This window comes from Dipteris shenzhenensis, chromosome 27 (genome assembly GCF_047967505.1).
Source record: "Dipteris shenzhenensis isolate YYH24624 ecotype China chromosome 27, Dip_SZ_1.0, whole genome shotgun sequence".
Lineage (NCBI taxonomy): Eukaryota > Viridiplantae > Streptophyta > Polypodiopsida > Gleicheniales > Dipteridaceae > Dipteris > Dipteris shenzhenensis.
This window is the reverse complement of record NC_141622.1, coordinates 28,314,474-28,332,246: the sequence shown is the minus strand read 5'-3', so window position 1 is coordinate 28,332,246 and position 17,773 is coordinate 28,314,474. Positions and strand designations below refer to the sequence as shown.

At 43.1% G+C, this 17,773-nt stretch overlaps 1 protein-coding gene across 2 annotated transcripts in view; it reads right to left on the bottom strand.

The window, feature by feature from the left end:
• Window positions 1-2,060: 2,060 nt before the first annotated feature.
• Window positions 2,061-17,773, bottom strand: part of LOC147884120 (3'-5' exonuclease domain-containing protein) — a 38,917-nt gene continuing 23,204 nt past the window's right edge. For both annotated transcript variants that reach the window (XM_087398594.1, XM_087398595.1), the window contains exons 5-8: window positions 15,648-15,724; window positions 15,402-15,537; window positions 2,400-2,603; window positions 2,061-2,287 (exon numbers count right to left, since the gene is read on the bottom strand). In XM_087398594.1, the coding sequence (XP_087254720.1) occupies window positions 2,213-2,287; window positions 2,400-2,603; window positions 15,402-15,537; window positions 15,648-15,724 (492 nt within the window). In that variant the 3' untranslated portion in view covers window positions 2,061-2,212. The remainder of the gene's footprint in view (window positions 2,288-2,399; window positions 2,604-15,401; window positions 15,538-15,647; window positions 15,725-17,773) is intronic.

The following is a 17,773-nucleotide window of genomic DNA, read 5'->3' as shown; positions in this document are numbered from 1 at the left end:
TTCTCTTCATGTCTAGTCTACCTGCAGAGTTGCTTACTACTTCAGATGATGCATATTCCCAGGATTGGATTTTAGATTTTGGTGCTTCATTCCATGTTACTCTCCATAGTGAATGGTTCTCCACTTATGGCCGTGGAAAGATAGATTGTGTGCATCTTGGAAATAACTATGCATGTGACATAGTGGGAGCAAGTGACATAAAGTTTTCTTTTGCAAATGGGTCTGCATTTGTTTTGAAAAATGTGAGACATGTGCCTAAGCTGACCAAGAGTCTCATTTCAGCGGGTCAGCTAAATGATGTTGGTTTTCATACCACCTTTGGCTTTTAGAGTTAGAAAATTTAGAAGGGCTCTATGCTTTTGGCTAGGGGTGCCAAGTGTGGGACTCTGTATCCCTTACATGTATCAGGGGTGTCTGATAATGTTGTTACAATAATCGAGCAACCAAGTACTTCTTTGTCGCATTGCCAGTTGGACCATATGGGCCAAAATGGAATGAAACTCTTATGCCATTTGGGTTATGTACCGTAGTTGAGCTTTTCTAACTTAGAATTTTGTGAGCATTGTTTCTATAGGAAGCAGACTAAATCAGCCCATCAAATAAGGGAAAGAAAGATCTTGAAAAGCTTCATTTGGTGCATTCAGACATATGTTGTCCCATGCCTACATTGAATACTATGTTGCATTCATTGATGATGCAACTAGGAAAGTGTGGGCTTATGCTATGGCTTGGAAGAGGGATGTGTTTGAGGTATTTCAAAAATGGTTGGCTTTGGTTGAAAATCACTCAGGTAGAACGCTTAAATTCCTACGAAGACTGACAATGGTGGAGAGTATCTCTCTCATCACTTTCAACATTTCTATGATCCACGTGGAATCAAGAGGGAGCTCTAGTCCCCTCGTACTCCAAAGCAAAATCTAGTTGCAGAAAAGATGAACCACATCATTCACGAAAGGTTGCAATGTATGCTTTCCAATGCAAGTCTTTCTGACTGGTTGAAGCTACAAGAGGGAATCAATTGAGGGCATGGAGCCCAGGATAAATGAAGAATGAAAAAACATAAAGCAATAGGATCGAATGGTTTGACCTTAGAATTCTTTATATGCTTTTGGGACTTGCTGGGTAAAGATCTTGTTGATATGGCCAATGCATCAAGTAAGAAAGGGGCTCTTTCAATTGATGTCAATACGGGCCTCATGAAATTGTTCCCGAAGAGACAAAACAAAATCTAGGTCGGGGACTGGCGCCCCATAACGATGTTGCAACATATTATCTCGTGCTTTTATCAAGCCTCGGGTCCTATTTGCAGCAGCTAGCAAAAATCGTATGCTTTAAGAACCACTGAGGAGCCATTACCAGATTGGCTTAAGGATATGCCACTACAATGGATTCCACAAGGGCAAATATTTAGATACCTGGGGGCACCTCTAGGACTGAGAGTCAAAGCCATAAATTGATTTGATTGGTTTAAGAAAAAAATATGCAGCAAGCTCAGAAGTTGGTGCAATCTCCCCCTCGGATGGAATGCAAGGTGCCTTATCATTCACCACATTGTGACGGCCACAACTACTTATATTGCATCAGTATGGCATTTCAAGCCCTCACAGTGGCAGGAGATTGAGAAATTATTTCGTGCATTTCTCTAGGCAGAGGAAAATGGCAAGAAACGTATGCATTATGTCCCCTAGGGAATCCTCAAAGCTCCCAAGCAGGCCAGTGGCTTGGGCATCCCGGACATTGCCCTCAAGAATACACTAATCAGCAAGTGGCTACCCTGTCTACTAGTAGGATTGGCCCCATGGATAATAATCACCCATTGGTTCATTGAAGAAGGTTGCAGTCCGAAAGTGGGTATATGGAGGAATCTAAATGATTGGCTTTCTAAGAGAGGTATTGCTAAAGGTATCATACTGCTGGCCAACTAATTGCATTTCTGTAGAATATAGAAGGCCAATGCACTGGTTCGTCACCGGTAATGTGCAGATTAAGAAAATCTCTGCGAAAGTAGTCTACAGGAGACTGATGGATGATCGGACGGAGATAATAGACTTGCTTAAGAATAAGACATTTCATTACAATATAGAAATCTCCCCATTTGCAAGATATTATACAAGGAATCATCCTCTAGGAATAAGACATTTCACTATGGTACAGGAATCTCCCCATTTCCTGAGGAGTCTGGTTTCCATATAAAAGAACCAAAGGGCATCCACTACTGGGTCACTTGGACCTGTATTTTCCTGGCCAGAGCCTGAAATTTTTCCAAGGCACGATGAAACTGGTTTCCCTGCATATAAATCTCTGCAAATGAGTCTGTTTTATATGTAAAAAACACTCTTGAAGACAGCCAGACCAAAGCTCACATGCAGTCACATACAATATGCACAATCACATCATACCTGCCAGTACATGTGATGGCATTCTGAGCATTGCCAGAACAGCAATCGTTCTCTCACAGCATATTCAGGGATCCCCTGGCTTTGTGGTGCCGCAGCAACAGCCTCCTCAGGAGTCAGAGGTTTTGGGAGAAAGTCTCCATTGCACTTTGTGCACCTTGATAGTAAATCCTCTTCTGCTATTGTCAACTGAAACGTACTTATCACCTGTTCCACAAGAACCAAATTAGGAAAACTTGCCTATGGCACTGTACAGAGAAAGAGTCCGACACATTGGACAGCGCAGCATCTAAAAACAGCCCACAATAGTTCTATTTCTGCTCTTTAGAATGATGAAGTCCTATGCGCCACAGCGAAGTGCCCAGCATATATATAATAGAGGGTTCATCTCTACGCACGTCACCAAATTCTCATTCAAATTTGACCAGAAACAGTCCACCAGATTTTTCATGGCAATTACTAGTTAAATTGTTCAACACTCCCTTGTCAAGGACAATCTCAATATCATATGTGCAATATTGTTAAATATGCACTAACACTCAAGGGTGGTTAAAATGCAAATAGGGTCCAGCCTTAAACCTAAAAGGTTGCAAAAAGGTGTATATACTCATTCCTGTCAACTATTACTGTACAGTTAATCGCATGTGTGTATGCTACAGCTGTGTCCTCTATTCTCCATCTCCACCCTCTCCTCTCCTCCCTCCTGCTTTGTCATGGTATCAGAGCTTAGGTCTCCTTTCGCCGAGCCTTCCTCTTTCCCTGTTCTATAGATCTTTGGCTGTAGAGCTTGTTCTCCCTTCATTTTTTTCAATGAGAGGGTTTTTATTAAGTATGAAAGAAACCCCAAGAGCAAAGCTCAAGGCTGAAAGATATCACGCACGACACGAGAAGAAAACACCCATGTGGGCTAAAACAAGATTATCATCAGATCGAGCTAGAAGAAACCCATGTTGCCATGTTCATGACCATCCACAGTTATGGGAGCGCTACCTTCTGATGGTAGAATTTGCCTACAACAATCCTATTCATTCTTGTACAGGTAAAGCTCCAGTTGAGATCATGTACATAAGACCTTTACTGTTATGCTCTAGCCGAGATAGCATGACCTCGGATAGATCGGTGGGCATTTTCTCTTAGATGACCAACTTTTGTAATAGTTATTGTGCGTAATTGAAATGGTCAAGAGAAGTAACTGCCAAGGTCCTAGGTGAGGGCGGAATGGCATTGACTAGATAGTTATGAGTGCTAAGGCCTAGGTGCACCTAAATGTGCAATAATGCCAAGGGGCAAGTGGTTTGTAATGAGCCCCAAGAGAGGGGTGAAAAGGTGCACCAAGTGGAGAGGCCAAATTGCTGACATTTGGCAAGGAGAACTATCTAGGGAATTGAGGGTCTCATGGATAAGCATGGAGGAAAATAACGAAAAAAAATGTACGTGATCTGACGACAGCTATCTATGAGAGTTTGGCTGGGTGGAAAAATGGAATGCCATCGCCCGTGACTGTACTAACGTAGGAGAAGAGATAGAAGGGTGTTACATTTTGGTATCAGAGCAAGGCTAGAGGATGAAGGGGGAGTTTGTAATTTAAGACGAAATCTTGAGAGCCGAGCTATGGCGGTAGCAATGACGAAGAACTTTGTCTCCTCCAACCACACCGTCGCATATGCAGTCACTTAAGCGTCACTTCCTTCATCGAGCTCTACAGCTTCGTTTTTGACGCCTAAGCTTGCTAGACGACGACAGGGTTGGATCGCCTCGAGCGAAAGTTTGGTGAAGACCGCCGTCACGTAACGAACCTGTGGTATCACATAACGAACCTGTTTGTTCCGCTTTGGAATATGGCTGGTTATTAGTAGGCAGAGATGGGTCGTGGAAGAGCGAGCGACGCGCATACCTGAGCATCGAAATCAAAGGTCACCGTGGCCTATGAAGGTTGTGCATGAAGGGGCTACGTAGACGGACGGAGGTGGTGAAGTCTATTACGATTGATTAAGGTGTAGACGGGTAAACGAAGCTATTGACTTCGTCGGTTTTAAGCGGACGTCGACACATTTTGGAAAGGGGTCGTTGGGTCAACCAAAGAAGCGGATTCATGTTGGGGTTAAGAGTGCAGAATATTGGCAAAGCCTTATCGCTCTTGGTCAAAGTGGTAAAGGTATAGGTTCAGCACGGAAGACTGAAGAAACTCCAACAAGAACTTCCATGCCAAAGCAGAAGCGGCAGCAATCTGCAAAGAAAGATATATCCACAGAAAAGACACTTGGAAATGAAAATGCTTCAAAGGGACTGTCGCCAGCACTTGGACTGGGAATTCTGAAGGGGTTCAGTCTGTGAAGATTGCAAACCGTATATATAATAGGGCAGAGTCATTTTGCGAGCTTCGAGGATATCCAGGGGGCATCTCTTTCCCTTTATTATATATATTTCAAGTTTTCAGTTTGCAGTAGTTGTTCCTGTACAGAAAGGGATTTTGAAGTGCTGTACTTTTGGAGTTTCCGCGCAAGAAGAGAAAAAAAAATAAAATTTATTTCCCTTTTCAACAAAATGGAGGCAGAAGGGCAGAATTCTAGGGTGAATCCTAGCGAGTCTAGAGTACAGTCTACACAACAAATGTCACATCAGGCAGCACCTACTTTGATTGGTAGGATTTCGATATTAGAGGATGCTTTACAGCAGATTATGAACCAGCAGCTTCAAGTGAATGCTGGTCAAAATGAGATCAGGGAGATGGTGCAAGCCTTGTCGGCTAGACCGTCTAGGATTGATAAGGGCAAAGCTCCAATAGAGCCAGAGCCCAGTATACATTCCTTAGAGCGCGCAAGGGTCAAAGTGCCCAATATCGCTAATTATAGACCAGAGAAGTACGCTGGTCGGATGACCGAGTGCAGCTCTGATGTGATCGAGGGTTGGTTACACAAGTGGGAAGAAGCCTTCGCCATTTGTGAGATTAGATCCGATCTAAAGAAAATCCGCGAGGCCACATACATGTTTATTGAGGCAGCGGACAGATGGTGGATAAAGCAACAGAAGGATCAAGTTGCTCCAACCACCTGGGAAGGGTTTAAAGCTGAATTCAAGAAACACTTTCTCCCACCTGATGAAGAATCCCGAGCTTGGGATGCTTATAGAAATCTTCGTCAGAGGAGCTTGTCAGTGGCAGAGTACACTGACAAATTCAGAGAATGTGTCATGAAAATAACAGACCCTCTCCCTATGTCGGTTCAGTTAAAGGACTATATCTATGGACTGAACGACAAGATCAAAATGGAAGTTTGGGCTAAATATGTGACTACATTAGATGAATCTATTGCAGTAGCCCTGAACTATGAGGATGCCAGAGGCAGATTTGGTGGATTTGTGCACGCAGGGACTCAGTATGAGCACCCGAGAAAAGGGGGATTTCAGAGGAAATGGGTTTCAAAGACAAGTGTCTCGCAGCCAAGTGGCCAAACCAAGCAGGTGAAGCCGGTTGAGGGACCAGTAAAAACAACTACCACCGTTGGGGTGAAAAGGAAAATAACTCCAATGGCAGCCCGGGCTTGGTCAAAGTCCTCGTTGACCCCTGAACAAAAAGAGAAAGCTAGAAAAGAAGGATTGTGCTTCGGCTGCCTTCAGCGACATCAGTGGAAGGATTGTCCACTGAATAAAGACCGTCGCACGGCTAATATGATAATATCTGAATGCGACGTAGAAATGCAGGAGAGTCCCAGTGCGGAACATATGCAGATGCAACTAGCGGGACCTTCTCAGAGGTTAGTACCTTGTTTGTTATGTGTATCTGTTGCTAAGTTAGTGACGAGTGCACCTGATAACATCCTATTTAAGCCCGCAGCAACGGGGTATACGGCCTTCAATGATACGGAGTTAATTAAAATGAAAGGGCAAGTGGCCAGTCATGATGTCATTGTGTTGTTTGACTCGGCGTCAACTCACAATGTGATTAACTCCAAGCTCGTGAGGAGGTTGAAACTAAAGACAAGTCCATCTGACTATGCATATACAGTCAGGATGGCCGATGGAAGTTCAACTGAAGTATGGGACCAAAGGGTTACCCAGTTGGAGCTTCGGATTCAGGACTATGCTGAGAAGCTTGATTTTGAAATGACCAAGCTTGCTCATGCAGATATAGCCCTGGGAATGGCGTGGCATTCTAGGAAGAATCCAGCCATTGATTGGAAAAAGCACGTATATCAATTCAAGATGAATGATGTGCTTTATGTCTTACGAGATGAAAAAGATATACCTCAGGGACCGTTGGTTTCCGTGATGGAAATAAGAAAAGCTCAAGTTGAGTTTTTATTCCTTTGCACAGCATCGGTAGAGCCGGTGGATGAGTCTTCGGCTAGCACTGATGTTATGCAAAGTGGTGAGATGGCCAAGCTGGCTAATCTTATAACAAAGGAGTTCTCTGAATGTTTTAGGGATGAACTACCTTATGGGTTACCTCCAGAGCGGAAAGTTCAGCATAAGATTGAACTGATCCCGGGGGCAGAACCTGTAAATAGACCTCCCTATAGAATGAGTTTTGTTGAAGAGGCGGAGGTGCGTAGACAACTGGAAGAATACCTCAAGTTGGGGCAGATTCAACCAAGTTTCTCACCTTTTGCTTCGCCAGTGATATTAAAGAAGAAAAAGGATGATACGTTTCGCCTCTGTATAGATTACAGAGCATTGAATAATATCACTGTTAAGCACAGGTATCTGATGGCTCGGATTGATGATTTGCTAGATGCATTACACGGAGCCGTGATTTTCAGCAAGATAGATCTTAAGTGCGGCTATCATCAAATCCGGATTAGAGCCGAGGATGTGCATAAAACCGCTTTCAAGAGCAGGTTTGGTCATTATGAGTTTTTGGTAATGCCCTTCGAACTTACCAATGCTCCAGCGACCTTCGTCATGCTTATGAACGATTTACTACGTCCGTATATCGGAAAGTTCGTAGTACATTTTATTGACGACATCCTGATATTCAGTAAAAGTGTCACTGAACATCGTGAACACTTAAGGATAGTGTTCAGTACATTGAGGAAAGCCAGTCTTTATGTGAATAAAAAGAAAACTATACTGGGTATGGTTAGGCTTGAGTACTTAGGGTTCATAATTACTCCACAGGGGGTAGAAATGGATCCGAAGAAAGTGGCTGCGATACTAACTTGGCCAATCCCTCAGAGTCTGACCGCGTTGCGATCATTCTTGGGATTTGTCCAGTTTTATAGAAGGCATATCAAAGGATATTCTGGAATAGTATCGCCATTGACTGATCTGACCTCAGATAAAGTACCTTTTATTTGGGGACAGAATCAACAGGAAAGTTTTAACACCATAAAACAAGCTGTGGTCTCAGGACCGGTGTTAAAAATAGTTGATCCCCAGAAACCGTTGTTCCTAGAAACCGATGCAAGTGGTATTGCGGTAGGAGCAGTCCTCCTTCAAGAGGGAAGGCCAGTAGCCTTTGAAAGCAAGAAGCTTTCTCCCTCTCAAAGGAATTGGCCAACTCATGAATTGGAGTTGTATGCTGTTATCCATGCTTTGAAAACATGGAGGCATTATCTGTATGGTTCAGAGTTTTATGTGGATGTGGATAATACTCTGAAACATTTTTGTAAACAACCTGACTTGAGGGGCCGCCAAGCTAGGTGGACAGAGCTCATGCAGGAGTTTAATTTGACGATTCGGTACCGAAGAGGAAAAGACAATAAGGTAGCTGATGCGTTGTCTCGCATTATGCACAACCTGAGTTTCACGGTATTAGGGAGTGCTCTAATGACCGAGATCAGAGAAACTCAAAAGATGGACGAGTTTGTCCAGAGCTTATGGCCTAAAGCTCATGTGTTAAAACCCGGGGAAAGTGAAAAGGATGACCTGGCATCCAGAAAAGGCCAAACTTATGCAAGATATACCATAAGGGATGGTATGCTAGTTAGAAATGGCAAGGTTGTAGTACCTGGTCAGAATGATCTCTGGCAGAGAGTCATTCGACAGTGCCATGATAGCCTGTGTGCGGGACATCCAGGAGTCGAGAAGACATATGATCTCGTGAAGCGAGATTTCTTTTGGCCAAAGATGAAAAAGCATATTCATGAATATGTGACACGGTGTTTCTCGTGTCAGGTAAGTAAGGCCGAGCGGGTGAAGCCACCCGGACTTTTACAGCCCTTGGAGATACCACTAAGTAAGTGGGAGAGCATTTCCATGGATTTTATTGTAGGGCTACCTGCAACACAAGGAGGGTATAATTCTATCCTTGTGGTGGTTGATCGTCTAACCAAGATGGCTCACTTCATTCCGACTAGAGAGTCTGTTAGTGCCCCGCAAGTGGCGGATTTGTTTATTAGACATATATTTCGTCTACATGGATTACCTAGATCCATAGTATCAGACAGAGATGTCAGATTTACTGGTCATTTTTGGACAGCGGTATTTGAGACACTGAGGACTGAGTTAGGAATGAGTAGTAGGGATCATCCTGAGACGGATGGTCAGACGGAGAGAGTCAACCAGACTTTAGAGGATATGCTGAGGGCATATGTGTCATTCAGGCAACATACATGGGACAAGTGGTTGCCATTGTTGGAGTTTGCCTACAATGATAGGAAACATTCATCTACTGGGTTCAGTCCGTTTGAGCTGAACTATGGTTATAGACCAGCCAATCCAACTATAGTTGGAGTACCTCAGAAAGTGCCTAGTGCCGCGAACTTTGTAGTTCAGATGCGGGAGATGCTAGCACTTGCGAGAGCTAATATCCACCAGGCTATGGATAGAACCAAAGTGTATGCGGATGAAAATCGGTCTATAAGAGTATTTGAAGAAGGAGAAAAAGTTTTTCTCAGAATTCCTTCGCACTCGAAGTCGTTGACTTCAGGAGAGTGTGCTAAGTTATCACCTCAATACTATGGGCCGTGGTTAATTCTAAAGAGAATAGGCAGTGTAGCCTATAAATTAGAATTGCCGCAGGGGTGTAAGGTGCACCCGGTTTTTCATGTTTCGTGCTTAAAGAAATTTTTGCATACAGGTGACTCACTAATCGAAGGTGTGGTTTTGTTTCAGGAGATAGAGGATATTGCAAGGCGCAAACCAACAAGAATCCTGGACCGAGGAACAATGCAGATACGAAATCGGAAGATACCCACGGTGTTGGTTGCATGGCATGGTCAGCCTCTATCGAAAGCTACTTGGGAATCCGTATACCAGTTACGGAGAGCGTTCCCAGATTTCATCATCGAGGACGCTGATGCTTGAAGAGGGAAGGAATGTTATGCTCTAGCCGAGATAGCATGACCTCGGATAGATCGGTGGGCATTTTCTCTTAGATGACCAACTTTTGTAATAGTTATTGTGCGTAATTGAAATGGTCAAGAGAAGTAACTGCCAAGGTCCTAGGTGAGGGCGGAATGGCATTGACTAGATAGTTCTGAGTGCTAAGGCCTAGGTGCACCTAAATGTGCAATAATGCCAAGGGGCAAGTGGTTTGTAATGAGCCCCAAGAGAGGGGTGAAAAGGTGCACCAAGTGGAGAGGCCAAATTGCTGACATTTGGCAAGGAGAACTATCTAGGGAATTGAGGGTCTCATGGATAGGCATGAAGGAAAATAACGAAAAAAAATGTACGTGATCTGACGACAGCTATCTATGAGAGTTTGGCTGGGTGGAAAAATGGAATGCCATCGCCCGTGACTGTACTAACGTAGGAGAAGAGATAGAAGGGTGTTACATTTACCTTTACCTGTGTTATGCACCAAGGATTAAGCATCATTGCCCAACACACCAAGGCTCACTCCCAAATCTAGTCAAAAGGTGTCAGGAATAAACTATGGGTATTAGAGACCCATCGGGTGTTAGGAAACCCTTGTGGATGTGCAAAGCATCATCAGTCTCATACGGCATGTTAATAACTTAATATTAGGTGGAGGGTGATCCGGTAGAAAACAATCAAACGACTTGACCTGCTGCTAGTGTTCTGGACCTTCGTACTGTGTTGGCAACCCAAGTTGAGGCACCAACGACCTGGCAAAGTGGAATGGCGAATGCCCCCCTTGGAGGGTGTTTATAGGCCTGGAATCCTCCTGCCAACCAACCTACCCAGTCTGTAAATTCCAGACGGGCTGACTTGCTACTGCAGACCCAAACTCCTCAAAATGCTGCACAAACCTGCCACGTGTCATCGCTTCTGCATTGTGCCTGTCTGCTAGCTGTTTCAGCACTGCCCCAACCTCCAGATCAGCTCCAAAAATGTCCAATATGATCCTAGATGCTGCGAAGTCCTGCAGCACTGTTTGCTGCCTTCTGTCATAGACCAGACAGCCCTGCCTTGGTGCCTTTACAGCTCAAACCATTTCCTGGGTGCTGCAGTCAGCTTGTAGACCTCTGACATGAACCTAGCAGCTTTGCACTGCTGCCTTTTCACTGCTCCAAGGTACTCCTGAAAAAGTCGTAGTTATCTGCCAGTCTTTTGTGCAGTTCTTGCTCCCACATGGCAGCTTGCATGCTGCCCATGCAGCAGCCCTGCCGATGCTATCAGTTCTTCCCCCGTGGCATCTCTGATCTCTGTTGGTACACCTTCCCCATGCTCTCCTCATTTGGAGGCTCACAAGTTGGGATGTGACTTACCAAACTCCAACAATTATTTATTGCTTATTTTTATTCCTGCAAATTTCAAGTTGTTGAAAGTAGGACGTTTGAAAAGGTGCAAACATATCTTTTTCTATTGTTCAGTTATGTACTAGTTAAACCAAACTCTAGTGTTTGAAAGTGGAACACTAGTGCAAGGGTTATGGGCATTAGTATCCCACATTGTCTATGAGGGAAATAGACCACGAATACTCAAAATCAAGATCAATCAATTGCACAGAATGTATACACTGATCGACGACTATTGAGGAGAATGTTGATAGTTGCAGGCCTATGAACATGAAAGAGACAAGGAGATACAAGACAAGACGACAAACTAAATAGGCCTAATAGAATATGTGAGAAGGTCAAAGAGCCTAGAATTAATCCTCAACTAGCCCCCTTGGAGAGCCAATCACCAAGAACCTACTGGTGAAATCAAACGTCAAATCAAGGTGGTATTTGAACACTTACACCGAATATTATGATTAGACCAACAGAGGGAGTGAAAGATGTTAATCCCTCGTTTAAGCACATGTCTAAATTCAGCTTATGACACATGACATTACATGTGGCGGCATCGATGGCGCATGGCATGACATATAGCACTATGAGGTGGCAAGGTACCTACAGTAGCATGCAACATAGGTCCAACATATACACCATTTGCTCAAGATGTAGCAAGGCCATTCACATCATGGACCAAGTATCCATCTAGCCAACCAAGGTTCAAGGGAACCTCCACAATCCACCATAACTGGAAAGGAAACTTGCTTGGAGGCATAGCCCACCAAGGCCAAGTCTACCTGTCTAACTCATTTAGACTAGGCCCATGCATAAATACTTGAGAAATCTCACCCTACATCTGGGGGAGACCCACCCACTCTGGAGGGAGTAAAATGTCACTTCTCTTCACAAAACACATATCCACTTGCTCAGTAATTCATTTATTGCATAACTTTATTTTCTGTAAAAACTTTTTTAAATTAAGATGTTTGCCAAAAGGATGCATAGGTTTTCCTATGATTCACTTAGGTACTAGTTGGCTAGTTCTAGCATTTGAGGATGGACCCCCCATAAAGGGATATGAGCTAGTGTCCCACAAGTCTCTGTATGAGAAATGTAAAGAGCACACTTTACCCACACACCCAATCATGCAGAGAATGCATACCAAGTTCCAACTCACCAACTATTGAAGAGAATGTTTGTAGTAGCCATGTGTGTGGCCTCTGTACATGAAAGAGTCAAAGAGACACAAGACAAGCTATATAGGCCTAATAGGTTATGTATGTCGAGTAAACAGACCATCAAACACCGTTTTCCTAATTCCTCAAATAGATGACATTTCTAGGAGGATCTATGATTTTCAGCCGCATAGACCTTAATAATGGCTATCATCATGTTGCAGTTCCCCTGAAGATATTCATAAAATCACATCCCGAACAACTTTTGGACTCTATGAATGCCTTTTCGACTTACTAATGCTAGCCCCTTTTAATAGACTAACAGAAAGATTATTTAGAGACCATCGAGATTTCACAAGAGTTTACTTCAATGGCATTCTTAGTTTTAGTTAGAATGAGGAGGAACATAGAGAATTTGAAAAATTGTGTTCAAAGTCTTACCAGAAAATGCCCTCTTCATCAATGACAAGAAGAGTGAATCCTCCCTTGGCAAGAAATTAAATATTTAGGGCATATTACCTCCAAAGATGGTATCCAAAAGGATCTAGTCAAGATATAAGCAATTGTGGAATGGCCCGATCTAAAGACTCCTCATGAGGTAAAATCATTCTTGGTCTATACTCATATTATAGGAGATTCATTTAGCATTTTGCAAAGATAGCTGCTGCCTTGCATGATCTCAACAACAAGAAGGTCGAGTTTAGATGGACTTCAATAGAGAATGAAGCTTTTCAAAAGCTGAAACATGCCTTAACCACGGGGCCCAACTTACGAAAACCCTTCTTCGTAGCAGCCGAAGCTAGTGGTGACTGCATTGGAGCTGCTGTAACTCAAGATGCTCATGTAGAAGCCTATGAAAGTAGAAGGCTGAAAGATGCTAAACTTCATTATAATATCTATGAGGAAGAACTCCTAGCAGTTATACATGCCTTAAAGATTTGAAAACATGAGATGGTCACAGATTGCCTAGAAAATAGAGTATAGCTGTTGGGAGGGAGTAGCATTGCATAAGGAAAAGCTGCACCAACAAGAGGGAGCAGGATAGCATAAGGAGAAGTGCTCTGTAGGACTATGTGCATAAGAAGCTTGCAGGAGGATCTGCCTTAGTAGGAGGGGCTGTGCAGGAGGAGTACTGCTGCAAGAAGAGAGGCGGCTGCAGGAAGGTGAAAGAGCTACTACAGGAGGATGTTGTTGTGGAATAGCTGCTGTGGAAGAGTTGTTGCAGGAGGCTGCTGCTGTGGAAGAGCTACTGCTAAAGAGGGGCTAATGTGGGGGAAGAGCTGCTGCAGAAGGCTGCTGTGCTATGGAAGAGCTACTACAGGAGGAGGTTGCTACTGTGGAAGAGCTACTGCAGGAGGCAGCCGATGTGGAAGAGCTGCTGCAGGAGGACAGCGTTGTGCACCACAAAGAGGTAGAGAGTGTGCACAATGAAGGGGGGTGGGTCTCCTTTTATAGATGCAGGACGAGGCTGCTGATGAGGCTTGGGATTTTGTGCCCAAATAGGCATGGAGGGAAAGAAAGGCAGAGTGAGACCCTTTCCTCCCCTTTAGAAGGTGATGGTGGCTTCCCTTAGAATGTGGTGCGCTACATAGAGACTGAGTCCATGTGGTGTCTTGGGTCATGGGTGGCCTTGAACTATGGGGAGATACTTTTCCCAGGTAGCAGATTTTACATTGTTTTTTGCACATCGTTTGAACTTGCATCAGGTACTGGATGCTAAATCAGAATATCCTTTTCAAAGAATCTTGACTATACCTAGCTGAAATATTTTTTGAGACATTGTTTATGCATATAGATTTATTGCTCAGTCATGAGCTGTCTTGTACATAGTTCATGCTATAGTCTGAGTCCTTAGTTTGGTCTCATGTTTGGAAGGTATTGATAAGATATACTTCAGCGTGTTTCATTATGCTTTCTTCTTAGTGCATAAACTGATCCCAAGTAATAATGCAACAGTCCCAAATCTCGTATGGCTTCAAGCTCATTCTTGAGCTCTGGAATTCTTTCCTCATTGGTGCCTGCGAGCAACAAATCATCTACATAGAGTATAACTATCAACAAATCCCCTCTGTCTTGAACATACAAGGTACTTTCAGTTGGATTGTTTTTCAAACCCTGACTGGTCAATTAAGTGTATATCTTGTCATACCAAGCCTGTGGAGAGTGTTTAAGCCTATAAAGTGCCTTATGTAGCTCCACTTCACCTTTCTGTCCAGGCATCACAAAACCAATGGGTTGACTTGCATAAACTTCCTCTTGCAAGTCCACATTCAAAAAGCTGTTTAATGTCCAATTGACGTACTTTCCAGCCATAATGAGCAGCCAATGAAGCAACACACTTGATCATGGTCATCCTGGAATTGGGGGCAACGGCTTCATCATAATCTAATCCTTTCTATTTTTGAGAACTAACCTTGCCTTGTATCAATGGTACCATCAAATTTTCTCTTCACCTTGTAAACCTACTTTGTCCCAATAGCCTTTTTGCCCATGGGCAACTCCTGTGTTGTTACTATGAATTAAATCCAATTCTGCCCTCATGGCTCTCATCCCAAAAATGAGCATCCTCAAATCTCTCAGGCTCATCCATATCACAAAGTGTACTCAGCCAAGTTGTGTTAGCATATTGCGCTCCTGAGCTTTTTAAAACAGCCCATGTCCTACGGGGAAGAGGAGCTAACACTTTGCTCTCCTGCAAGGTCAGTTTGAGCCACCTGGGGACTGTTTTGGCTTCTTGCAGCAGCCTTTCTTCTCTGATTATTTCCTTCACATCCGCCATTTACTGGTTGTGGGAGCAGCCCCTGTAAAATGCTATAAATTGGCATTGGGCGCCCTTCAAACACTTCTTGTGAACCTGTAGAAAACTATCTTTCAAACTCAGTCATGGGATGATTTCAGTTTCCAAAAAGGCGCTTGCTTGCATGTCAATCCTCGAGATCTATTTCAACCCATTTTTCAAGGGTTTGGTGCTCGCCCTTCTCCTGATGGATGGAAAGACAGCATGATTTTGATGCATAATTGCATGTTGGATTTATCCAACGTACTAGCAAAATCATTCCAAGCACTGAACTTAGATTGGAAAGTTTTCTCATAACAGCATGATGAGAACATGGTATGACTGGAAAAACCCTCATGTGAGGGCATATAGAAGAAATGTCATATGGTGTAATCATAAATCTAACATGTAGACGTAGCAAAAATATATATACCTCTGCTAGTTGATCTTGCTTAGCAAGACTACGAACACAATATGCAAGATTCTCTGGCATAAGACGACGGCGTAAAAGCTTGACATCTCGAGTCAAAAGAACCCTGCCTTCCTTCTCCGCTTGCTCCACTAATTTCCTGCGATAAACATGAGAAAATGTAAAGCTGCGAATTTTGGTGCATATACCACCATTGCAAGTATAAAAATTGAGCATCGAATTCCTTAAATTAGGAATGATATATGATACCTTGGATCAGATTTTTGCACACGAGGACAAACCGTATCAATACCCACATTACGGAGCTGCCTTGCCAACCCTTCCACCTGGAACACACCCAAAAGAGAAAAAAAACTCGTCAAAACCCAAACAGTAAACAAATGTGTACACACACGTGCTTAGGCACGGCAGCAACATGCACATGGAACACACACATTTCACCTTGAGCCAAAACATACAACCACAAGTTGGAAATCCCTATATCTAAGGAGCTGCAGACGAATCTTATCATTTAACAGTATGATTTGGCATATTGCAACTATGAGCCAAAAAATATCACCATAAGTTGGGAACCCAAGAACTGCAAATGCAGCTTATCACAGAGTAGCATGATTTGGCATATCATGGCAAAGGTCTATGACCAATCTTGAATAATACATTGATAATAAAGCCAAAGAAGGATATCTCAAGGTGAAAGATCAAGCCCGAGTTAGAAGAATGTCTCACCAACATGGATCATATCTTTACATTGCAGCAATCATCAAGGGCACCACAAATTGCAAGTAGAATGTACATTGTAGCTTAGTGAATATTTAGAAGGCTTTTGATTGGGTTTCGTGAACGTTCCTTTGTGATAGAAAAGTTGGAGAGTCTCACACGAATTTCAGTACCAATTAAGTAAAACAAGTCTGCCCTCCTAACATGTTTGCCATACACATTGACCAAATAAGAGCCATTTAACTTTGTTTGGAATTCATGTTAATGTATTCTCATGGGGGAAAGGGGGATACACATTAACTTTTTGAACCTATTGTTAAGAGCTTTTAACATTTCATCTCACTTGGGGAGAGGGGGCACATATTAATCTTCAAAGGATAAATGAGGGTTTGAACTCACCTCTTCTACTCTCATTACATGTGAGCCTTACTAATACGCTAGTGAGCAATGTGTTGATATTAAATGGGGCTACATAGTTTCTTCTTCTTTTTTAACCATGCCATTGAAGGGGAGCCTGCTCTAGTGGCTCCCCACTTGTCCTTTCCCTCATAATAAGCTCCACCCTCTCTTTATGAATCCCCCCTCCCTTTTTCTCTTTTTCTCACCCATTAAATAGCCTAAAGCCTCCCCCCAGCCTCCTTCCTTTCTTATTTATGTTCCTCCCCTCTCCCACATGCATGATGAATCTCCCCCCCCCAATCAATGCCACCCTCTCATTGGATCCCTCTATCTCCCCCTTAGGTTGATTGTTTCTTCTCCCCCTTCCCTTACATCAAGTTAATTGCTCCCATCATCCCCTCCCTTGCCCTCCCAAACTACTTAATAGGCATTTGCATTTCACATGTCAAGAGGACATAATGTATTACATTCCTTTTTGTCCACTTTAAACCCAATGAAAGACGGCCATAGTAGTCAACTCATATGCTGTTATGCTCTAGCCGAGATAGCATGGCCTCGGAAAGATCAGTGGGCATTTTCTCTTAGATGACCGACTTTTGTAATATTTCATGTGTGTAAATTAAATGGTCAAGGGAAGTAACTACCAAGGTCCTAGGTGAGGGTGTAATGGCATCGACTAGGTGGTTCTGAGTGCTAAGGCCTAGGTGCACCTAAATGTGTAAAAATGCCAAGGGGCAAACGGTTTAATTGTGCCCCAAGAGAGGGGTAAATGGTGTACCAAGCTAAAGGTCTAGAATGATGACATGTGGCAGAGGGAACCATCTAAGGAGTTGTGGGCTTGTGGATATGCATGAAAAGAAATTGAATTACGTATCTGTCGTAGCATGCAATCCACAAGGTGGCTGGGAGGATATACGAGATGCCTACGCCTGTGAATTGCCTTGCCTGTGATTGATAAAATACAGAGAGCGAAATTAAAAAAAAGATCGTTTCATATGCCAACTTGTAAACTCAATATGTCCTTGGAGTAGCATATGTGGAAATTTTGACATGTTTATACACCTGAAATGTGAATTTATACTTTGATAGTGAAATTTGTTAAGTCTAAATCTTGGTATTTTGCTCAAAGAAAGAAAACCAACATAATTAAGGCCTACTCCAAGTTGTCAAGCCAAATCGTTTTTACTTAGTACCACACTTATACCTAGATGGCATTGCTTGTTGTAGTTATTTTTATTGGAACCACTTTGAGATATTAG